At 41.2% G+C, this 24755-nt stretch overlaps 2 protein-coding genes and 2 long non-coding RNA genes across 5 annotated transcripts; 3 read left to right on the forward strand and 1 right to left on the reverse strand.

Moving 5' to 3' along the window:
* Positions 1 to 1184: 1184 nt before the first annotated feature.
* On the forward strand, positions 1185 to 5443 carry rpusd2 (RNA pseudouridine synthase domain containing 2). The gene is made up of 3 exons (XM_034674664.1): positions 1185 to 1894; positions 3868 to 4164; positions 4281 to 5443. The coding sequence occupies exons 1-3, from the start codon at positions 1247 to 1249 to the stop codon at positions 5079 to 5081; spliced, it is 1746 nt and encodes a 581-aa protein (XP_034530555.1). The 5' UTR covers positions 1185 to 1246; the 3' UTR covers positions 5082 to 5443.
* On the reverse strand, positions 5433 to 20698 carry disp2 (dispatched homolog 2 (Drosophila)). Its single transcript, XM_034674667.1, has 10 exons — positions 20444 to 20698; positions 16702 to 16846; positions 16192 to 16463; positions 15873 to 15902; positions 15606 to 15729; positions 14365 to 14480; positions 13528 to 13652; positions 12525 to 12622; positions 12152 to 12310; positions 5433 to 10902 (listed from the first exon to the last, which is right to left on the reverse strand). Exons 1-10 carry the CDS (start codon positions 20533 to 20535, stop codon positions 7555 to 7557), a joined length of 4509 nt encoding a protein of 1502 aa, XP_034530558.1. The 5' UTR covers positions 20536 to 20698; the 3' UTR covers positions 5433 to 7554.
* On the forward strand, positions 11832 to 12845 carry LOC117806008. Of its 2 annotated transcripts, XR_004629579.1 has the most exons (3): positions 11832 to 11948; positions 12139 to 12344; positions 12423 to 12845. It is a non-coding gene; the product is annotated as an uncharacterized LOC117806008 (long non-coding RNA). The 2 variants fall into 2 exon arrangements; XR_004629578.1 differs by lacking the exon at positions 12423 to 12845 and having other exon boundaries at positions 12139 to 12372.
* On the forward strand, positions 20418 to 24223 carry LOC117806009. Its single transcript, XR_004629580.1, has 3 exons — positions 20418 to 20997; positions 23235 to 23329; positions 24177 to 24223. It is a non-coding gene; the product is annotated as an uncharacterized LOC117806009 (long non-coding RNA).
* Positions 24224 to 24755: the final 532 nt, after the last annotated feature.

Here is a 24755-nt window from a genome sequence, read left to right on the forward strand (position 1 = left end):
CAAATTAAAGCGTTCTCAAAGCTGCCATACCCAGAATCCAGACAGACCACCAGGGTGCCCTCTTCCTGATCTCCGGGGACTTCAACCATTTATTTTCTACATAGCTTATTCTATCTTTTTTACACACTTTTATTATCATTATTTTCATTGTATTTGTATTTATACCTTATTAATTACTTATTCTATTAATATTATTTGATATTCTTAATTATTGTGTATAGGAGCCACTTTAATGACTGAATTTCCCCCCAGGATAAATAAAGTATTTCTGATTCTGATAATTTTGAATTAAAGCTGCTGTTGGAGATTTCGAATGTCAACACTACCCCACCCCACCAGATTTCCCCTACTTCTCATGCTTGTTCTATGAGGAAGTAGTGCCGGCTTCCCAGCCATTCAGGACAACCTAGTAGGGGCTGCAACTCGACCAATCGGGACAGAGGGTCGAAGTGTAGCTCCGATTGGTTCGTGATAACGGGAACGAAGCGGAATAATAACATTGCTTGATACAAAGGCCTTGAAAAATACAGAGATTTGGCCATAATCTCAAATTACTTCAATTATTGATGAGTACCGATGGGTATTCTGACTTTTTTCCAAACCCAGCAGAAAAAAAGGATCGTTTTTTACCCCATTCCTACCAACTGCACCTCAACTCAACTCAACTCAACTTTATTTATATAGCACCTTTCATACATAAAAACATGTAGCCCAAAGCGCTTCACAGAGTAACAGTCAGTCAGAAAACAACAGCAATTGTAAAATTCCAGAAGGCATGATTAAAAAAAAGAAATACTTAAAAAAGAAAAGAAAATCAACATGGTAAAATTTATAAAATAAGTAAGAGTGGAAAGACAAGTTAAAAATAAGGTAGAGTTAACACGATCAGATGAACACAAGAAATAAATAAGATAAATAAATACATGTTAAAACAATGGTTTAGATAGTAATGATAAAAATAATAAAATAAATAAAATAAAATACTAATAAAAATACGAATTGAAATTACATGGATACAATTTTTTGTCTTTTACAGAAGCATCAAATATCACTAAATAAACGGTGATTGGTTGGTGTTCAAACTGTCTTGGAAATTATGTGATTTCGCCTGATAAACAAAGAAAATGTTGAAGAACAAGGAAGATTTGACAAAAGGACTACAAGTTGGGCTAATGGGACTACACATTGACGTCATCACGAGTTGCCTACGAAGAGAAGGACCTTCAGCAAGAGTGAGCAGAGAGTAATGCACGTGAGTGTGTGGTTGTTTGGACGGTTGAGAACGTGTAGACTGTTGTCCGTCTTTTCTGGTGCAGCAGAAGATAAACTTTACAAAGTGAAACTTCGTGTTTTGTGGTTTCAAAACGTTTCCCGGACTCTGAATCGTCAATTGGGTTCTCAACGGAGGAGCACGACGATGGAGCAGGCAGCAGCCATCACTGCTACACCAGCAGAGGTAAACACAAACAGCCCGGTGTTAAGTGAGAAAAATACAGTGAAAGAGGCCACTGACACAGGGAAACGCAAAAGCAACGAGACGGACGAACCCGAGTCAAGTGGCCGAGGGAAGAGACGCCGAGGAGCGGGGGGGAAGAAACTCCGTCCAGGTGAGAGGTACATCCCTCCTCCACAGAAGAGGAACCCGGGGGTCAGCTTCAGCCAGGTGCATTTCGACGAGACCTCCTACTACTTTGAAGGTGGCCTGCGTAAAGTCCAGCCGTACTTCTTTGACTTCAAGACGTACTGCAAGGGTCGGTGGATTGGGAAGAGCCTGCATGAGGTGTTCGAGAGTGAATTCAGAGCAGAGTCCATTGAGTACTACCAGCAGGCCTGCAAAGAGGGTCGCATCCGGCTGAACGAGACACAAGTGGAGGACCTGTCCATAGTGCTCAGGGTCAGTGTCACCTGTACGTGATAAATGTCTGTTTATATAATGCCACACTACAGCAAACCGTAATCTCAACTCATCTTTATTTATACAGCACCTGTCAGACATTCAAGGATGCAGCCCTAAGTGCTTCACAAAAGAACAGAGATAGAAAACAACAGCAATATTTAAAAGTGGAAAAATCAGAGAAGTGTCAGAAAAAGAAAATTAAATGATATAAAATCAATATAATACATTTAGATAAATACCAGAAAAATAAATATAAAATAAAATATAGTATAACAAGATAGAATTAAATGAAATAAATCAAAGGATGCTAAAAAAGAAAAGGTCACAATGGCAATAATGCAGTCCAGACCTAAAAGGAAATTACCCCTCATTAAAAGCCAGATTAAGAAAGTAAAATCTTTAGTTTACTTTTAAAAACATCCAGAGAAATTGCCGTCTTAACCCTGTAAGACCCACTGTTGCAAAATTACAACATCAGTTTAAGATATTCTTTAAAAAAAAAATCAACAAGGTTTTTTTTTTAAAGACCACGTTTACATAGTCCATCTATTGTTTCACCCTGCACTGCAATTGTGTGGTCAATCTGTTCATAGGTCTGGCCACCGGGCCATGAACTCACACAACCTGCAGACTTTTCTTCAGACTCATCTCTTTATTTTATTCAGACATTCAAGGATGCAGCCCTAAGTGCTTCACAAAAGAACAGATAGAAAACAACAGCAATATTTAAAAGTGGAAAAATCAGAGAAGTGTCAGAAAAAGAAAATTAAATGATATAAAATCAATTTAATAAATTAGATAAATACCAGAAAAATAAATATAAAATAAAATATAGTATAATAAGATAGAATAAAATGAAATAAATCAAAGGATGCTAAAACAATGGTCAACATGATAATAATGCAGTCCAGACCTAAAAGGAAATTACCCCTCATTAAAAGCCAGATTAATAAAAGTCTGGAGTTCCACAGTTTTGGTGCATAAAAACAGTGCATTAAAGACTTGAGGCGTTTTGCGACCAGAGGAACTTTACCCCGGAACTACGTGCGTTTTGACCGGTGGACCCAGGGTCTAGATTTAGTACAGGGGTAGATAATCTCCCCCCTAAAAGTCCCTGCTAGGGGGGTAGTACTTTTCAAAGGTCCAGGGGCTTTTGGCGGGCAAGGCCTGAAATGCTGTACGTGTCTGAATGGTAGCTTACTTGCAGTGTTTTTATTCTGCCCGCCGTCCACAATAACATCACACACACATATGTGATACACTTGAGTTCTCTTTCTTTAATTTTTTTTTTGCATGTCTATGTGTGTGTACTTTAAAAAAAAAGGTAGTAGCTGTGATTCCATTGATTTAGCAGCTTGTAACAGTAGTCTTCTCTCAGCCCACTGTGAATGCATCTCTCCCGGTGTTACGGTTTTAAAAGTCACCCTGTAAACTGGAGACCTTCAGCTGAACGTGTCAGTGTTTGTGGGGTTTACACAGCTGTTGAAACACAGAGGGAGTGCCTTCGAATGCAAACAAGTTTTTTCGTTTACTAAGATTCAAGATATCCTCATCAGATAAATATTTAATGATCGTCTAAAGACGTTTAAAGAGCAGCATTTGGAGAGACCGAGCATGAGTCCACAGTGAGCGGGCACTTTGCATCATTATCAAGCAGAACTTCTTTTGACAGGTAGAAAACTAGCAGAACAAGAAGTATTTGTGGACAGCCATCTACTACGAACATGTATCTAGATTATTGAATATTTGTCAGAGAAGATGTATGCCAGAAGTTAATGAGTTAATTCTCCCAAAATCAAATCCTGGTTGTCCAGTCCGATAAATCAAAACCAGTTGTAGTTGATTCTGTCACTTTCTAATGAAGGGTTTTTACATCCAGGTGGTGTCCCCCTTTACTGAATACAATAAAATGTGGAAAGTTACTATAGAACACATAAGCAAGTTTTGTAATGTTTCCTCACTATCCACAGAATAATGACCACATGAAGAACACGGTGCACCGCCATGAGCCCCCTGTGGTCGGTACACCCCTGGAGGTTCTGGTGGACGACGGTGAGGTGCTTGTGGTGGACAAGCCCGCCTCCATCCCAGTCCACCCTTGCGGCCGTTTTCGCCACAACACAGTGATTTTCATCCTGGGAAAAGAACTGGGTATCTCTGAGCTCCACACGGTCCACAGGCTGGACAGGCTCACATCTGGGGTGCTGCTCTTTGCCAGGACGCTGGAGACTTCAAAGAAACTGGATCAGCTAGTGAGGGACAGAGAGGTATGATGGAGATAAGGTGGATTTAAACAACATTATTTGTTGGTGTTATTCTTCTTCGTCTTCTGTTATAACATGATTTCCTTCTCAAGATTGACCTTCATTTTGTTTTTTATCAGGTTGAAAAGGAGTATTTGTGTCGTGTGGAGGGGGAGTTCCCAGAAGGTGAGCTGGTCTGTGAGGAGCCCATCCTGGTTGTCTCCTTTAAAATCGGCCTCTGCCGTGTCGACCCCAAAGGTAAGGAGAGCAGAACTGTCTTCCAGAAGCTTAGCTATAACGGAAAAACCAGCGTGGTGCGCTGTTTACCTCTGACTGGACGCACACACCAAATCAGGGTCCACCTCCAGTATCTGGGCTTCCCGATCCTCAATGATCCAATCTATGGGTCTTCAGCTTGGGGTCCTCACAGGGGCAAGGGGGGACTGGTGGGAAAGAGTAATGAAGAGCTGCTGCAGGCACTAGTGGATGAGCATCGCTCTCAGGAGAGTCTTCACCTTTTGGATATTCCAGATGACGGGATCGGGATTGAGCAAGTGGTGGGGAAAAACAAGAACGCAGATAAATCAGAAGGAGACACTGAACCTAAGATGAGCGGAGAAAGTCCTCGGATACAGATCGATGGCACAGAGACGGTCACTAACATTGAGCATGGCGGCACAGACCTAGAATCTAAGATTACCTCTCCCAAATCTCCACAAACAAATTCAAACACAAATCAAACAGAGACAGCCAACAAGACTCACATAGTTCCTCCAGAAACCAGAGACCACCTGTGCAGTGAGTGTAAGCTAGTCAGACCGGATCCTACCGAGAGTGAGCTTGTCATGTATCTCCACGCTTTACGCTACAAAGGACCTGATTTTGATTATTCCACACGTCGACCAGACTGGGCAGAAGAAGACTGGGTGGAAACTGAATAAAGCTTACTAAAGAGTTTTAATAACTGCCTTATGAACAGTTAAAAATACCCTGTCACACCTTTTGATATTTAAGTAAGGTGACTTTACTGATTGAGTTTTGGTTACTTCTCTGAAAATGGAATTTAAACGCCTCAAATTCTGGTTTAGGAAATGCTTTTTCCACTAGAATAAAGTAAAAATAAATTATTCTTTTGCTCCAGGCGGCCTTTTTGAAAAAAAGAACATGAAAGTATTGATTTTAATTTCAGGAGTGTTTTATTGTGAAAGTTGTTTTAATTTAATTTCATCCCTTTAGCTTGAAATCTGTCCTCTGTTTTAACAATGCTTTAAAATGAATAAAAAAACAGCCTGCAGGAAAATAAATGTTTTATTTTATTTCAGTTTTGTGAAAAATGAACATTGACATCAGTAATTATTGAAGACAGTGGTGACATTTTGTATTTTTTTCTCAATAGAAAGCCTATGGCTGAGTCATGTGAAGTGAAGGCTTGTTGAACGATTGTGATGTTACAGACAAGAAGTCAAAAGCAAACACTTCTTTAAGCTTGAAAACTACACTGCTCATAGGCACATTTACACATCTGTTCTTATCCAGGTCTAAATCACCATCTCTAACACCTCTTATATATCTATCTAACATCCAACTAAGAACCATACATATCTTGATTTACCTTCATTAAAGGACACATCCACAGCACACACACTAAACACAGTTTCTGTTGTTTCAGCATGTGAATAAAGCAGTTGAAAGACGTTTGGCACATGCTGTTCATGTCATAAATACAGTAATTTGATAGAGAAACACAGTATCAGCTGATATGACACATCAGCTGTGGGACAGGGTGTACATGAAGGCTTTTGTTCCTTTAGATACTCTGTTAACAGTGCTGCAGCGAGGTCTGTACACAAATCATAAGCTGTTTAGGCAGCTGCGTGTGATGGTACAGCTACTGCTGTGAAATAGAAAAAGCTGTCTTTCACTAAGGCATACAGTAGAAGGATTTGAAAGTTTGTATGCACCTTAATTTGCCAGCAGATATGTATAAACACATATTTAATATCATGTATTATAAGAAACCTTTTTTGTACATTAAGTAAGAAACACATTTTGGCACTGAAGCTGGAACAAACAGCAGGACTTTAAATTTGACAGGTAAAACACTAAATGCAAACGAGCTATGACACTACAAATGATACTTTACTGACTGACTAGGTTTCTTGTTTAAATGTCATGGTCACAAAGGGCATACTGTACATACTATCAGAACATTGTGAAACCTACTGACTGTAGGTAGTGGCAGTTTTCTGCTACTAAGTCAAGATTTTCTGTTTTCTTAATATGTACATTTTAAGATTTTGATATTTGGGGCCCAGTTGTTCGAATGGTTTAATTTCCTTTCCTGTTTTCCTTTTCTGGTAACTTTTGTTCCAGTTTTTCAAAGAATGACTAGAAAGGATCAACCTAGACTTTAGGGCTACCATATCCAGATGACCTGTGCTCTAGCTTGTGCACAGGGGGCGCCAGAAACCACACAAGGCTTTAAAGCCCCTATGACAAGCTTTCTGTCTGGGTTGATTTTGGCGCCCCCTGTAGATGAAAGGTACCTCTTACATGTTGTTGATATCACAGTGGTTGCAGGAATCAATTCCATTCTTTTTCTTAACCTGTCAAAAAACTCCTCACATGGGCTTCACATGAAATATTCTGTCTGATATTGACATCTAGTTATTTTATGAGGACGAAATCCTTTCATTTTTTCATACCCTGTCTACCTCATCTACTGTTTAACTATATGTATTCAGCTTTTAAAAGTCTTTGCATTTTTTCCTGAGTCCAGCCCTCTGATTGGATCAGGATAACCCTGATTTTGGGATCATATTTATCCCAGTTATTCTCAAAAGAGCAACAGAAATTTGAGTTTTTTTCCAAATAGAATCCAATATAGTTTAAAATCTAATCTGAAAACCAGATAAATTAAAGCTGATCTAATCAAATTTTCTAACCCTTAGTCTTTTGAAAAACCAGCAACAACCGGACCCTGATGTTTGTTGATGTGTATGGCTCGTTAAGGTCGATACCAGCAGGAAGAAAGGCCAGTGGTTGCACACAGGTAGCACTGTCGTTGTATTAACACAGGCTGTGAAGGTGTTGAAAAGTTCCAGGCACAAAGTAAACTCTGCACTCCTCAATGAGAGCAGTTTTATGTTTCTTCTCTTTTGTTGAAAACAAGCCATGCTTAAAATTGACCTTTGGCCGTAGAAACAGTCATGCTGTGACCTTTTTCATATGAAACATACACTGTAACAACCTCAGCAGCCACATTAGACTAACATGCTGTCACACTTGCAGTTGGCTTGTATTTCCTTTGAGTTAAAGTAATTGTATGCTTGTATAAGCTCATTAATTATTTTTCAAAAAATAAATTCAGAGCATTTAATGCACAGTGTTTCAAAGACTCCCCCAAAACTTTGCTCAACATGTATCCTCTCGTTGTCCATCTCTCTTTATCCAAACGTCCGGCAGGTCTGGCTTACTGTTGGGTAAGATCACCACTTCGTCGTTCTGGCTCACGCGTCTCTTATTACAAGTCTCATAAACTGGTTCTCTCAGTGAGAGACGAAGTGTATCTCTCTTCCCGTTTAGGTGTCCAGGCCGTAACTGGACCTCTTCTTCCTCACCTTCATTCTGCTGTGTGTTTGAAGGCCCTGGTTCAATGTCACTCAGGCACGTTTCATTAGAGTCCTCCAGGCCTTCACAGGAGCTCTGGGACTGGGAGAAGAGGTTCCCCTCAGTGGACTCATTATGTTGCTGGAGGCTCTGCTCTGCAGTTTGTCCCTCTTTACAGAGAGACAGTTGGTCAAAGGTCTCCAGGGTGTGGCTGATGATAGTTTCCTCAATGCTAGAAGATGAGGAGTAGGAGGAGGTGTTGTTCCAGTTTTTCACCCCACCAGACTGACCTCTGCATGTTTTACACAGCTTGTCCTTAGCTACGTCTTCTTGCGCCAGAGCTGCAGGGCGAAGGGTGTTTTCTTTGTAAGGAGATGAAGTCTGGAGGGCTGGCGGTGCTTGGCAGATCTTATGTTGGTGGCTGCACATGTCTTCACTGTCCCCCTCCATGCTACTCCTGTCTACATCTTTCCCACAGAACTCGATCTCATCAGAGAGCACGGAGGGTCTGTTTGACAGCTTACTGGTGCAGGTGCTGTTCTCGAAGCTGTCGCTCAGTCGATAGGCCAACGGCTGCAGCTCATACTGCTCCGGCCCCGCGCCTCCTCCTCCTCCTGCTCCGGGCGGCTTCTGCCTCTGCTGACGTTGGTGGTTGGGGTACAAATAGCCACCTGCTTCTGTCTCATAACTCCTCCTCACTCTGGATCTGCCAAATGACCCATTAGCCGCAGAGGCTGACGAAGAACCTTGCTCTGCCACGGAGCAAGAGGACAGAGCGGCATCATTATGATCCGAACAACAGGGCAGGGTGATCTCTCCGCAGTTTCTTTCAGGTCCAAAAAAGCAGCAGAGGGACTGGAAAAAGAAGGTCGCAAATCCACACGCTACACATTTAACCAAAAACAAGTAGATCCCTAGTTTTCTGAAAAGCAAGACTGTGGAAGGCAGCATGATGATCCCCATGGAGAAAAATGCACCAGAAACTATTGCTACAGGACATCCCATCCTTTTAGTGGCATGTGCTACTTTCCCAATTTTGTCTGAGTGAGGGGCTAAGCTGTAAGATATGCAGTAGTTAGCAACAAAGTCAACAGATAGCCCTGCCGCTGAGGATATGAACAGAGCCTCGATTCCACTCAGCTGCCACTCAAGTAGAACAAGAAGGCCGACAGTGACAAAAACACTACCTCCGACAGCAACAGTCCCGTATATGCTTAGTGGGATATTCCAGGTGGTGAAAAGCAGCAAAGCAAATGTGAGCGCTACTGAGAAGCCAGCTACTACCAGAGTCTCTGAGCTCAAAGATTGCTGTAAATCAAAGAGAGACAGATGGCTGATGAACCAGCCGTTCTCCAGCCCTTGTGGTGCTCCTGATATTTCTCTGTTAAACCAAGAGAGGATCTCTCTGTAGAAAACACTGGTTCTGCTGAAGTTGAAGCTGTAGAGGTATGTGGTTTTGAATGCCAACACGAGTGCAGCGACCCTGCCATCTGGCTGGAAGAACAGGCCTCCGCTGTGAGCCAGATGGCCCTCGGCATACCTCTCAGCCAGCATCATACTGAGGCAGTTCTCAAAAACGCTGGGAGAGTAGGGGAAAGGGATTTCATTACAACAAAAATGGAGGGAGTCATTGCTCTCGGAGCACTGCCTGACAGATACCCAGTTTATAAGCTGCTCAACAAGACAGATATTATCTGTCATGACATTTTTATCTTCAGGTGATTGAGGGGAATAAAAGCTCTGGTTCTGAACCCGTCCACACAAGTCCCTCAACCAAACCTGGGCATCTGGCTGGCTCATGTTAAAGTCTGGGTCAAGAACCAGAGAGCCATTGCTCTTTGGGTTAAAGTGATCCCCACTATCAGTCGGTTTGACACCCCAAACAAGCTTTACTGTCACTGGTTTATCCTCTCCATTCCTCAGTCTCTCAAACATAAACATGTGACGGTACTCTGAATCGAACCTCTCAAACGGGTGACTGGAGCGGAAAAGCTGGGCAACCCTGCTGCCTAAGGAGGTCAGCTTCATGCCGGGGTCAATGCAGGTCATGTATGTGCCCCCAGCAGCGAGAACTGCAAACCAACATACCCAGATGTACCTGAACTTCACCACTCCACAAGGCAGGATTTTCATGAATAATAAATTGGAAGTGTCGCTGAGTCCTCTTTTTAATTCTCTCAGCTTCTGCCTGAGAGTGAAGAGGCATCTCTTGCGTGAGCTTGTATCCCAGAATCCGCCGTTGTTTTTGGAGCAGCATGGTTTCCACCCCTGCGCTGCTACAGATGCAGAGGATGCTTGTGTGTAGCGCTCACGCATAATGAAAGAGCAGGGCAGCCAGACCAACGCCAAGATTGAGCTGATAAGCGAGGCACTTCCGAGATAAACAGAGAAACATCGGATTGCTGTGATGCTGCTGAGATAACCGGAGAAAAAGGCTGCACTGGAGGTCAGCCCTGATGCTAAAATCAAATAGCCAACTTCCTGCATAGCTCTGTTTACTCTCTTCTCCAGGGAGGCCAAGGGATTCTGGGATAACTGAAGATTCCAGAAATCTGTGAAGATGAAAACCTGATTGGAGCAGCTTCCCATGAGAATCAGAGCAGCTGAGAGGTTGACTAGGGGGAAGAACGCCAGGCGAAATGCTACTTTGTAGAAGAAATAGGACGTCAGGAGGGAGCCTGTGATGGCTATCAGAGATAATGCTACAATGAAGAGAGAGTGCAGGTAAAGAGTCATAGTGATGAGAAGAGACGTGACAGCCAGTACAGGGTAGATGGAATCTCTTGTAAGGTAATATTTGAACAGTGTCTGCTTGATGCCAAAGTCCATGCCAGTGATAGTTGTGTTGTTGTACGTCAGATCCCTGCCTTCAAGGCTCTTCATGTACATCTCCATCATGTGCTCCCCTTTGTCGATGGGTAAAAACAGAAGGCTGTACTTCAGTGTAGGGATTTGGTATTCAACAGTCTGCGGCCCAAGGAAGTCCTTATCGACCAGGAAGTGCAGGATTTGGAACACCACACGGGATTGCTTACAGCGGGATGGGATAGAGGAGCAGCTTCCAAGTTTGGGTCTCTCGACGCAGGCCTCCACTAATTTTCCTTCATGATAGTACTGAGCACATTTTCTGAGGAGGTTCAGAGACTCAGACACCTGTAGTGAAGAGGAAAAAACACTTAGATAAAAGAGACCTTTTGAAAATAAATCACATCCAGTGCACTCCAAAGTTTTGCTTTTACAATGTGATGTTAAGTAGGGCTGGGTATTGGCATGACCTCTCGATACGAAAGATATCACGGTACATCTACCACCATATGATACATATCACGATATAAGCGTCACAATCTAATAGGTATTACAACATTTGGGTCTCCATATGATGCAAATCAGGATACATAGATTATGATACAATAGGTAGCAACAATAGAAAACAACTTATTAAATAGAAACTATTTATATACATGATATATGGTTCACGATATGACTGGTATCATGATATATAGGTAAAGGCCATAGACTGTATAAATAATGGACATAGTATCCATTATGTCACCCATCTGTTCCTGAGCGCTGTTTTGAAGCCAATCGACGGCGGCAGCCATATTGGAAATGCGGAACTCAACCAGGCATAGTGTGAGGTAAAGAGGCAGGCTTTGAGCCTCCTAGCCAACAGCTATGTGTTCCCATCTGGGAGTCAAGTCAATCATGTCCTTATTTGGGCAAAAACTTGGAATCTTAATATCTTCTGAACCGTCGCGTTAGAAAAAAATTCACCCCCCGTACAGTGTCTGCCGATAGAGAAATTAGCTACGTTGAGCCAAGCTGTTTTTTAAACCAGGCTGTAAACATGTTTATTAATGCTGCAAAGATCGTCTTTGTTTGAATTGGTGTGTATGTGGTCTCCGGTGTTTCTGCAGCCAGCCTCAAGTGGATTCTCGATGAATTGCAGTTAATAACATGGGCTTGATAGTTTAAGACTGGAGGTTGCAACTTGGATAAGACATACGTATCCCGATATATGGGTCACAATACTCTAAGATATGATATGTGCTGGATTACTCTGCAATACTCTACATAATTAACAGAACACTAAAAAGGGGAGCTAAGAAAACTACTTCCTGTGTTATTAAGTAAAAACTTATTATATATATATCAGGATATATGGTTCACATTGGAGCTGTGAAAACAACTAGTGTTTGGTGAGTTCGGATAAAACTATTTCAAATGTTGTAATTGAACTTTTATTTTCTCTCCAGCACACAATGTGTAGGTTAATGTACTGCCTAGCACAATAAGGCCAGCTGAAATATACAAGTAACAAAAACTTGTGTCAATGATTACAATTAATGTGTTCTTTTGTGTCCATGGTATTTTTTTGGTATTGAGAAGAGCGCTGCATCACCTGGTGTGAGGTGAGGCTGAGGCAACAGGAGGCGTTAGTGAGGACAGCCAAGTAATTCCCCAGAGACCAGCTCGGACAACAGCCACTTCTGGATGTTCCCTCAGCTTCAGCCCTCACATGCTGCTGGCACATATCCTGGAACTGAGCCTGGGATCGAATCTGGATCAGACGAGAGAAACGATTTCTTGAACAGGTGCAAAGCATTAAACAAAATCAACAAAGACTGAATGGATTTCAGATTAAGTCATGCTAATGAAGTATGTTTTTTAAGTTTTTCCAAGCATGATGTTTGACAGGAGCTGATGGCTAAAGTGGTGAAGGAAGACGCAGACAAACAATGGTGAGATGAAGGGAGGAGAATCTTAGAGCGAACCCTGGATTGCTCCATCTCACACATGGCATGGATGGCCTTCAGACTCCACAGACTGGCTGAGTTCTCTGATCGAAACACCAACTGAGCCAAATGCTCGCCTGTGTGAAGAGAGATAGATGAATTTAACATACAGAAACAAGATGACCGGCAGTGAATCATCAGTGTGTTGAGAATGGTACGCAGCATTGTTTAGATTAGCGTAATTGTTGACAAGAGGTCTGAGTGGAAACATTCATGGAGGTAAAAGTAGGCCAACAATAAATTCCTTATGTGCAACATCTATTGGTCTCCTTTGAATACAAAAAAAGACTTCACATAATGAAACCCTCACCACTTTGATTTGCTAATAAAGCCATTTAGGGAGCTTTCTGTGTATTAATAAAGCAGATTGAAGAATAGTCTTTGATCTACCAGCACACTGTTTCAAAGTAGAGCTAAAAGGAGAAAGTGTGGTTTACTGTGCTCATGGAAACTATTCAGCTAGTCTCTCTATAAGCTATTATACACACTCCATCATTCTACTCTTTTGCTAACAGAATTTGCTCACCCGCTGAATAAGCAAGCAACGAATTGACATTGTCTTAGTAATATTTCAATTTCATTGTCTGCTCTGCTGAGTTCGCTGTACCATGCAGTTCAACATACACCCCTCTTTGGTGAATATGCAATATAAATTTACAAGTTGGATTGTTATATAGATGGAAAAATATTCTAATTTTACAGAAAACACTGAAGCAGGAATTATATATTTATATATATATATTTTTTTAAGTTATATTTTTGGGCATTTTTGCTTTTAATGGACAGGACAGCTGGAGATAAACAGGAGTAGAGAGTGGGGGAGGACTTGCAGTAAATGGTAGAGGCTGGAATTGAACCTGTGACCTTTGCGATGAGGGCTATGGCCTCTGTATATGAGGCACGCGTTTAGTCCGCGAGGCCAACAACGCCCCAATTAGATTTATTTTTAACATTTTTCAAGAGAAAACTGATGAAGACACACCTGGAGCATCGCAGAGGAAGGTGTTCGGTGAAGAATCTCGGGCCAGCATCCTCTTAATACGAAGCCTAGATGCCCACTGGCTGCTTCTGCTGCTGCTGCTGTCTCTATCAGGAGCACCACCAAAACTGGTAAAGACAAATACACACATGCATTTTCACACACTCTTCATTAAGCTCATACTTTGTTTCTAGTTCAATGTAAAGTGTTAGAATCTATTTGAACCATAGACTGGTTTAAACCTACGAGAATTGTTTTCTTGGCCAGTAGGAGGCAGTGTAACAGCTGTAAACACAACCTGGACTTCAGATAGAGGGCAACTTTAAAATGATTGTGTTAATTTGTTTTTTTGGATGCCTTACCAACTTAGCTATTTTTGTTTTAGCTCTCTTTGGAAACTCTAAGTGTACAACTAGCTATGTAGCTTCAAAAAACTCCACTATGTTAGCTAGCTACTGCCTGTGGTTTGGTGCCAAACGGATGATGTACAGCAAGTTAGAGCTATATCTTTCTCTCTCTCTTTAAAAAAAAAAAAAAAGATTGTAAGTGAGTGTAAATAAAATGATAAAAGCTTTCTGCTGAAGAAAAACATCAAGCAAACTTAAGCTGAAGGAAACTGCATGATGTAAATCTGCTGTAATCATGGTCAATATAAGAGTTCTGATGTGGACAAAAATAATCAATCACATTTTTTTTTCTTATGTTTAAAGTGAGTTTTCAATTTTGATGACATAACTACTATTGCTGTGTGAGTTTTGTTTTGCAGAGTGTCTGTGTGGGTCAGTCAGTGATGCATGCTCCCTATGGGGTCCAGTCTGCGCACTAAACCTCTCTGCTGACCTTTTACTGAGTGTCTGTGGTAGAGGAGACAGAGTTTTCCCCGGGCCTGTGTTCTTCTGCAGCTCAGACAAACTGGATTGGCGAACGCCAATGTACGTTCCACGTGGCTCAAAGCCCTGAAAAAACACACACACACACACACACACACACACACACACACACACACACACACACACACACACACACACACACACACACACACACACACACACACACACACACACACACACACACACACACACATAACCATCAAAGGTAATGATAGTGTGCAGCTAGAGTTAATACATGCAGTGATGGGGTTTACTGAATGAATCAGCATCACAAAAACCCTTTAATGCTGTCTGAACAAGGATGAAAAAAAATCAAGGATGGGCGAGGGTTTGATGCTGCCATTAAAGAAGCGCTCCCCACTTATGAACAAGAATCCCTTTTGTATCCGAATCCCAAGTCATTGATATGTAAATTAATTGTTGTGTTTCACACGTTGCATATAAAAGATAACGTCTCAATCCCTGTTTGTCTTGTAATGACAGGATTTGAGAGTGAGAAGATGTGTTTAATTAGGATGACAGTGTGTGTGATCTGATTCAGTGTAGTTCATTGAATCCGTGATAAGATTGAAATAAAAGGCTCAGATCGTGAGGCATTATGTGAACAGTAATTATCTCTCAGCCTGAGGTGGTGAGGGGGGTTTACATGTGAAATTTGACAAAAGAATAACATTTAAGATATACACTCTGTGTGATAGAAACGTAGGCGGATCAAGAGGGGTGGCATCGGGGTGGCGTGGCCCCCTTTGAAATATAATCGGCCACCACAGGTGCCACCCAAAAATCCTAAACTGATTTGATTTTTGCCTCATTAGAGGTGTGACTTTGTTAAAAGAAAAAAAAAGGATTTGGGCTGTGCTGCAACAGACTTTTAGTGTCTGTCTTTACACTTCATTATGAATCATTTCTTTTTGTTGGTGGAGTCCATAAAGAATTACTACAAGAAGATTTAAATGTAGCCACTCTGTGATGTTTCTTTTTATAAAACATCCTTTAGATACTTAAATGGTAGTTAAAGTCGATATGATTAGTAAAGATAGAAAGGATAATTAAATGCTTTTCATTTATATGTGTATGTATGTATGTATTTTATGCCACCTCTGCATAAGCTGGTGCCCCCTCCCAGTGAAAAAAAGCCTGGTTCTGCCCCTGTTGTGTTCATGTGTGTGTTTAAGTATATTTGATAGTCACCAGAAGTGGATCTGAGAAGTCCGGCAGTGGCCCAATGAAGAGTCCTGCCAGTGAACATCCCAGCAGCAGCACAGCACAACCCAACAACATCGCTAACGGATGGTCCACCAGCAGCTGGGAATAACTGCCCGATGGAACACCACAGAAGAAGAAGAAGAAGAAGAAGAAGAAGAAGAAGAAGACACCATCAGTGACTAATGGTACATGAATCATTATTTTCAGAGAAGTATTTCTGGATTTTATGGAGTAACTGGGCTGAGCACTTACCTCCTAAGGATGCAGTACAGTCCTCCATCCCTGTAAATGATTGGAAAATGTGTAGATAATCATGAATGATTAAGAAACACACATTTGATCTGAATAGCACGCAAAAAGCCCCAAATCATGATTCAGTTTGGAGAGTTATAGTTTTTACTATAATAAAGAGTCGAGCTACCTGTTTACTCCTTTTTGAACGCTTAAGCTAAGCTAGGTCAAACAGCTGCTGATTTGAGCTTTATATAAATGCATAGATAGAAGGGTTACATTGATCTTTCATTACAGGAACCTGATTATGCATGATGTTGAGCCTTTCCTTAAAACTCACCTAACTGTCACCACATGTCTCTGCTTTGGTTTCTGTGTCCCGCTCTCATTTGAACCATGGAGCCAATGGCACCTCACTGCTCCGTGATGAGACGTCTGATGGGCTAAACTACAAGTGTGTCCCGCTTTTACCCCTCCATCTGCATGAGGACCTGCTGTGTTTGTATGACAGTCTTGGCAGGTTTTTAGTTTGACCGGTCCGTAGTGGCTGCAGTGGGGACATTTTCTGGGCTGTGAAGAGTCGTAGAGCTCAGTTTGAGGACCCTGGGGAACCTAAAGAAGAACGATATGATTGAAAACTGGAAATATATAGACAATTGAAATGTGTTTTTAATCAACTAATCAAAGATTCTGGTGTCAGTTCAGATTTCCCATGGACTGAGTGAAACATTTTCACTAACTTCACAATGCTGGACTATTTCTAACCTTCTTTTAGACAGTCTGATTCTGTTTTAAAGCTCCCTGAAATATCTTTCCCTCACAGCACACAGCATTCAATGCTCAAGCTTACTTGGTGATAAAGCTGGCAGGAGGAAGAGGGTCTGCCGAGGCTGCTGCAGCTGTCACACAGTTCCCCTTCAGACTGGATGACTGTCAACTGGGCCTCTGCATCACACTCGCTGTCAGGAGGGCACAGAGACAACCGAGGAATCTCACTGAGGAGAGGAAGAGAACGACAGGAGGGTGAGAGGTGTGCAAAGATAACGGAAAAGAGGAGACAGAAAATATGCGGGAAAGGAGGAATGATGGACAGAGAAGTGTAAGATAATAAGCAAACAGATTATTTCAAATTTAGAGTGCAGCAGGTGATGTTTCTAACTTTAGAATAACATCTCAGTTCCTTGACGTACTTTGTTTCATATTCAACAGAAAACTGAACAGAGCAGCAAAACTAACGAGGTAAGAAATGTAATTTTTGTTTAACACACTCACTGTGTCTACAGGAAGAAGAAGGCCCAATTAATAAAGAAAAGAGGAGGAGGGGGAGGAGAGTTTGAGACTGTTTTCACATCATGTCAGAGAGGTGTGTGATTGTCCAGGATAGATATCATAACACTGTAGAAGAAGATTGGGTAACGGTGGCAGTAAGGAGAAGGCCTGAGGTGATATATGAAATGATGATGATTTCCTCTCTAATTTACGATACACTCCTTTCTCAGTCCTACTGTGTATTTTTAAGCTTCATTAGTGAAAATTGGTTGAATAAATTATTCTTGTAGCATCACTTTAGTCATGACTCTGGGAACACGGATAATGCTTAGTTGTTTGGCTGGTTTGCCGATTGTTTAGTCCAGTGTAGTTTTTTTTACAGACATAGTTTCCAGTGGATCCAATTTACTGGAAACCCAATTCCACGAAGGGGCTTGTTATCAGAGGAGGTCTGAGTCTCTTTGATTAAAATCATTTACACGGATCAAAGGCACATCCATTTCAACACAGCACCTTCAGCTTCCATCTAATTTAGGTATTAGACTTGTAAGTTGTATTGATGATGACTGATATACTCGAGAGTGAAAAGTGTGACAACCAACAAGGGCCTCCTCTTTTGTCTTCAGTTTACTGTAAGACGACACACAAAGGGATAATTGTCCTTCTTAAACCTAATGATGAAGACTAGTGAGTTGGTGAAACTGATACCTTTGTGTTTCTCTTCCAGTCAGACATGATAATGAAGTCCAAATTACCTATTTGAGTAATTTTACTGCATCTTGAAAGCTCCTCCTGTTCCCGCTAAAGTAAATAAATAAACCAGACATAACTACTGAGTAATCCTCAGGTTGGGGTCATAAGGTCTGTTTAGTCTACCAGATGTGGTTATTTCCACAGCAGACTGGATGCATCCGCACTTCCTGTCTTGAAACCATGGTGACAGAGTAAGTAAACAGAGCGTAAATAACCTCACACAGTTGTATTTGCATCCCATAATACAGCATATGGATGATCAGGAGTCTGATGAGTTGGTGGTTTACAGCTGCTGAGGGATTATGGCTGAGCTCAGACACAAACAGAACCTCACTAATTTGTCTCCATAGTAAAATAAAATGTAATACAATCTAAATAATAAATATGCCACAGTGTGCTGAGACACAGAGTTTCTGTTTTATGGTTTACCGTATTTAGAAGCTGGATTTAGAGAGTAAATACGCTCATTAAAGGTATCAGGAAGCCAAAACTGTAAACTAATTAAACACAGTTTCTATTTCTGTTGCAGCATAATCCCCACCAGTATAACCAGTTAAAATATATGCTGGATTATTAGTGTGTACTATGTAACGTGTGCCTGGCAGCCTCCTCACGACATGGCCCAGGATAATGAGTATTTAAGCCTATTACACCGCTTTGATGGTTTCCTCCAGGGCTGGCCAATACAGGCACACACACACATGTGAGGGGAGCAATTTGTAGATCTCATTAATATTTCAGTGGATGAATACAAAAATACATCCAGGAAGGTGTCACCAGCTCCTCCTCACACCCAGGATAAAAAAGGACACTTGCACTGCACTCTGATGACAAAATGACCCCATTAAGAGAGACATCAAAGCAGAAATGTGCATGAGATAAAACAAAAGTTCACTTAATTTGGCATGCAAACAGTTGCCGGCTCATTTGGTGCACAGAGTTAAAATAATGCAGTCTGAAACGGCATTCATGCATTATTTAAAATGTTAGCAATACCTCACATTAAGCATGAAGATGCATCAGAACCACAAACTGCGGCTTTGAAGATATCTAAAAAGTAATCTTTTTAAAACATGTTAATCAACAATCAATAATTGTAAACGTAACAAGAGTAATGCCTATATTTAGGTTGTTGTGTTAAGCTGTTAAAGCTCTAACTTGGTGTATTTATGAGGAGATAGTATGCTAGGATAGAAGAATGAAATGTAAGGAGAAGTGAAAGCACTGCATTCCTAAAAAAAAGTAACTTAAAGCCAGGGTACAAAAGAATAATCAGCAAAAGGTCTCTATGTTTCAAAGTCAAAATGGCTCTTATGGCTCCTACACAATTCTATAATGATAATAGAGCATTAGCATTTCTGTATAAGTTGCATTTTCTGTTGTAGTAGGTTAAGGTGGAGCTAGTTTTATCTGTTTTATAACCTGGCATATTCTAATACCTATTTCTTAGATTTGTTGTCCATCTACTGAGGTAAAAGACAACATTTAATCTGGTAAAAAATAATCTAACATTGTTTAAGGAAAGCTTCAGGCATTCCAACAGACTCCAGGAAAAATCCATCCCAGTTAAAAGCCTGTGAGCTCCTGCTACTCTCTTCTGTGTCTGTCTTTTCGTCTCTGGCTGTCTCCTTTTCTCCAGCACATCTCTTTCATTAACTCTCTGGATCCCTGTCAGCATCATGTCCTCAAACGTCTCTTAAACTGCCAATCACACACACAAGGTTAGAATTTATGAAGGGGGCAAGCTGTTTAGCTCCATAAAACAACAGAAAAGGTTTCTGTGGGGTACTAATGGGAGAAAGATGACTTCAGGCTCAGCTTTCAGGGTTTAGTAACTGAAATTCAGAGACGATCCTTCTTCAAGAGACAAAACTGAGTCAGGGTGCCAGGCCTCAGCTGTTTCCAGGCTTGCTGTTATTTTTTGAAGCGTCTATATGCAGCAGATTGAGTGACAGGGTGACATCACAGATCCAGGGAGGCAGTCTGACCCTAGCAGGAGGCTGATGACACCCAACAGATTTCACTGAAGTCCACTCAAGTGAAACTGTCAGTGTGTGCGTGTGTGTGGTGTGTTGCCCTAATTTTTCAGAAGACATTTTTGCAGAGAAAAAAAAGCTTCCTTGTATTGATGATAAATTAAAAGAGACATAGCTAGCTCTGGGTCATCACTATATTAAATTAATGTTATACAGTGTCATTTCATGGGTAAAGTAATCATTGTTGACCTGAAAATGTAATGTAAAATGAAAATGTAAAAGTTGAAAACAGCACATGAGCTAATCTTGGTTTTGCCACCAGAACAACCAGTACAATTTAATGAGAAGATAATTATCTATTAGTCTTTTAAATGGAAAAATAACAACAACAGAAATCATATCCTGTTTATAATCCTATTGTCAGCAGCATAAACACAGCTGGATGGAGTGCTGTGTAATAATAATACTCCCATCGGCCACAGGAGGGTAAAGACACATTGATGTCTAATACCGTATATCTAATTTATTTCAACACAGGATTCAGGTGACATATTCAGCATCAGAGACACTGACAGACTTTATAAAATAACCCACCTTCTGCGAGCTTGAATGTCCCTTTCTTCTGTAGGAGAATCATCCATCACTATCGCATCCGTGCTCTCTCCAATCATCGAGCAAGCCTCCATCTCCTGATTCCTCCTTACACCCGAGTCTTAAATGAGGCAATTCCAAATCTACTGTAATCTTAAATTGGGTTAACCGATGAGCCCCTACCTGCCCAGTTTGGATCCACGAGGCTCGGGGCTCTGGGCTTGTTTCTGAGGCTGCTACTACACAGCAGCAGCACCGGGGCTGTTTGGGTTAATCTGCCTCGAGCTGCGCTCTGATTGGCGGAGGCGCGGTGATGCTGAGGACGCTGCCTGGTCGGTGTCCAACCGGCCGCGGTGCTGTAACTCAGAGTGACGGAGAGACTGAGAGTCGGTGAAGGCATCATTGGCTCTGACGGGAGCTATGGATGTTGGTAAATAGATTTTAAGAAGGTACAAAGACAACACGTTCCGTTTTATACAGTCACAGAACCAAGGAGAGCTCCAGCTGCTGATAACAACTACATACTGTGACAGTGCTACATTGCTTTAACTAATGAGGTGAGCTCAGGTAAATGCAGGTATCCCCATTGAGGCCTTACTTAAAGCTGCTGTTGGTAGGAATGGTGTAAAAAACGTTACTTTTTTTCTGCTGGGCTTGGAGAAAAGGTCATAATGCCCATCGGTACTCATCAGTAAGTGGAGTAATTTGAGACTATTGCGAAATCTCTTTGTTTTCCAATGCGTAATTATTCCCCTTGTTCCCGTTATGATGGACCAATCATAGCTAATCTCCAATTGGTTAAGGGGTGGCCCCTACTACGCCCCTCCGATTGATTATGAGTCCGGCACATAGACTGTATAAGATATTTATCTCTTTATTTCTCTACTTTCTCTTCTTCCTTATTTCTTTATGTATTTATTTTGGTGCCTTGGTCCACAGTGTCCTGTAACCTCTTGAGTCCTCTGCCTCCCTCCTCCTCCCGCCACTGCAGATAAACATGGACAGAAAAGGGTTACAACACCCTGAGCTGTCCCACCAGGCTCAAGAATCACCTTAGCCTTAAAAAAAAAAGAAAAGACATGGGCGTAGTATCCGTGACGTCACCCATCTGTTTCTGAAGCGCTGTTTTGAGGCCAATCATCGGCAGCAGCCATATTGCTGCTGTCGAGCAATTATGACGTAAAGAGGCGGGCTTTGAGCCTCACTAGCCAACAGCTACAGTGTTCCCGCCTGTCAATCAAGTCAGCTGTGCCTCTCATTGGAAGACTTGTAATCTCAATGTCTTTGAAATTGCCGCGTTAGAATAATTCACCCCTCCTACAGTGTGTGCTGATCGAGAAATGAGCTATGCAGACTACACTCGTCTTTTGTACCAGGCTGTAAACATGTTTATTTCTGCTGTAAAGATCAGCTTTTTTGAATTGGTGTGTATGTGGTTTCCAGTACTTCCGGAGCCAGCCTCAAGCGGATCCTAGATGAACTGCAGTTTTTAGCACTTCCGCATTAGACTCATTTTGTTAGACTGGAGGTTGCCACTTTGTCCGGCACTATCATGACTGCACAAGCCGATCTGTGTTGGGGGGCTAAGAGGAAATCTGGTTTGGAGGGATAGTGTTGACATTCGAAGTCCCTCTCTCTGAACAGATGTTTACTCTATGACTACCAACAGCAGCTTTAAGCTAACTATCCAACTTATTTTCCCTGCTAAAGGAACTAGCTATTTTTGCTGAGCACTTCGCTTGTGTGCAGTGAGGGCTGTTGTAGAGTTCACGCAGGTAAGCAGGTGAGAGAGCTGTTAAATAGACAGACAGGTAAACCAGAGCTTCTCAACCAATACAAGAAGCTTAGTGGTCCAATTATGAGTTAAGTTAACTATGACACAGAGCTCTCTATATAAAAATGTATTATGTTGCATCTTGAGACCTTGTGGAGGATACATGCCTCATAGATATCTTAAAAGCAACTAGTAATGGATTACTTGGGTTGCCAGGTTGTTAACCCCAAAACCCTTTTATTGGCTAAACCATGTGAGCATTTGTGGGGACAAAAGAAAATAAACATATTAACAGCTGGCCACAGAATAGTTGGTTGGAAAATAACCTTACTAATGATTTATGAACATTTGCAGCTGCTGACTAAGCTACATAGAAAGCTATCAAGCTGTTGGTGTAGGGTTGCAATCATTATTACTTTATAATCCAAGACAGAAGATTGCACAAACCCAAACGTTTTGAACATCCAAAGTTTATAACATGAAATAAAAGCATAATTTGCATTGAACTTAAATTAAAGAACAAGTTAAAACTCATCAAATAAAAATAATTTCATAGCCCACCAGTTTTTAATTTTTTGCTTAAATACACATTCTTTTAAAGGCTTATTTGCACAATATTCTGTTCCACTAATTGCTGCTTTAATACTCTACTTAGTTTCTTATTTAGCATTCAGATCTCTTCTGTTGTCACACAATTACTAGAAGGTAATGTTAAAAACTAGGATGATAAAAACACGGCTCTGTCATTGCAGCATCTTCCACTACCGAAAAAAAACACAAAAGCACTTCTGTCCAATCGCTAAAAGGTTCTGTCTGTTTTGTGACATGCAGCTGTGTTTTCGTAGCACTCCTGAAAGGACTTCTACAGGATTCATATAGAGAGCAGAGGTATCACTTTGTCCTAAAGGGTCACCAGCATCAATACAAAATGTAAATTTGATTGTAGCTTTTTACATTATCTGAAAATGTTTTTTTCGTGGCGCTGTTGTTTGATAAGAGTGTTGTGTTTTGTCTTCTTAGGCCCAAACTGTGAACTGAGCCATAAGGTGAAGTCATTTTACCTCTGAAATGCAGTGGAGCAGTCTGCTGTGGGGCTGAAAACTAATGAAAAGTAAGTAAGTACAAACTTTCTTTCTACAGCACTTTTAAAAAACTTGGGTACCATGTGCTTAACAAGCAAAGGGATAAAAACACAAGCAAAATGCATAAAATAAATCGGTCACAACATTTAACAAGCCATAAATAAGGAATAGAAAATATTACAACAAACAACACAATAGAAAGGCCACAGCTACATGAGTTTTTTAAGCATTGAAAGATTCAGCAGGTCTGATGGATTGTGGGCGTTGATTCCAGAGGGTGGAAGCGAGAGCACCTTGTATAGAAAGCCAATATCAGAAGATCAGGGTGGACGAGGTGAGGTATCTGGAATGAGGAGGTCAGAAATTTAACTCAAGGCAAGGTCATGCTACATTTATTTAAGTAACAGGTTCTTGTAGTTTGTGAATTCCTGTGTTTGAATCTGAATTTAATGTACGTCAGTGTCCAGATACAAGAACAGAGGTGATATGGGACTGACAGCTGGTTCTAGATAATAACCTGGCTGCAGCTTTTTTAACTAACTGTAAATTGTTTAAAGATGATGGTTGACACGCCGACTGACATGGTGGTCAAAGATGATCCCCAGAGTCTTAGTATATTTGATATTAGGTTGGAATGGTAGACTTGTCTGTTCAACTGCAGTGGAGAAGTTCATCAGAATCTGTGAGAACACAATGTCAAGTTGGTTTGCAGAGTGTGGTTAAAGTTAAAGACACAGCCTCCATACGACTTTATCTCCACAACATACTGTCTCCTGCTACACCCTCAGCTAGTGGCATTAGCTACAGTACATCTTAGACAGAACATATAAAGAGCATTTCAGGGCTACAATAATAAAAACATTAATAATTCATATTACAGACTAATCATTCTGGTGGTGGCTGGTGAGGGTGACTGCTTAAATTGTGAGGTCAACTAAAAGTGCACATCCTTAAAGACTTGGTCCAAGGAGCGGGCCCGGGGCAACTCCACACAGCAAAGGAGCTGAGGAGGACAAATGATCGTCCTCACACACTGAACATGAGTGAAACCATTTTAAGGCTGTACCAATAAAACAACCCAGTTTGCTAATCTATGAAGGAAAATGGTGTGGTTGATGATGTCAGATGCAGCGGAAAGATGACCCAGAAGAATAAGAGGAGTATTTACTCTTGTATGCTTGAATTAAAATATCATTAGTAGCTTTTTGCAACACTGTCAGAAACAGGAGTGTGCCGTTTTCTAAAGAGACGGGTAGAGAAGGATTTCTGAGAGGTGGATGAATACTAGCCGTTTTAAAATAACTAGGCACAGAGCCTGAAGTAAGTGAGCAGAGAACAAAAGTAGTAGTTATCTCAAAAACAACTTTATTTGTATGCACTTTGTCGAAGGTGGAAATTTGTTCATGCTTTAAGCTGGCTGACAAATTGCTTGTGCAAAAGAAGACAAAAAGGGGTTTCC

Source organism: Notolabrus celidotus, chromosome 22, assembly GCF_009762535.1.
Source record: "Notolabrus celidotus isolate fNotCel1 chromosome 22, fNotCel1.pri, whole genome shotgun sequence".
Taxonomy (NCBI): domain Eukaryota; kingdom Metazoa; phylum Chordata; class Actinopteri; order Labriformes; family Labridae; genus Notolabrus; species Notolabrus celidotus.

Coding starts and splice junctions, on each gene's coding strand:
- disp2 (XM_034674667.1), bottom strand. CDS start 20,535: ATGGAGGCTTGCTCGATGATTGGAGAGAGCACGGATGCGATAGTGATG. Junction 13,653..14,364: donor CCACAGACACTCAGTAAAAG/GTCAGCAGAGAG, acceptor TGTCTTTACCAG/TTTTGGTGGTGCTCCTGATA. Junction 12,311..12,524: donor GTGAGATGGAGCAATCCAGG/GTTCGCTCTAAG, acceptor CGTCTGATCCAG/ATTCGATCCCAGGCTCAGTT.
- rpusd2 (XM_034674664.1), top strand. CDS start 1,247: ATGCACGTGAGTGTGTGGTTGTTTGGACGGTTGAGAACGTGTAGACTG. Junction 1,895..3,867: donor ACCTGTCCATAGTGCTCAGG/GTCAGTGTCACC, acceptor CACTATCCACAG/AATAATGACCACATGAAGAA. Junction 4,165..4,280: donor AGCTAGTGAGGGACAGAGAG/GTATGATGGAGA, acceptor GTTTTTTATCAG/GTTGAAAAGGAGTATTTGTG.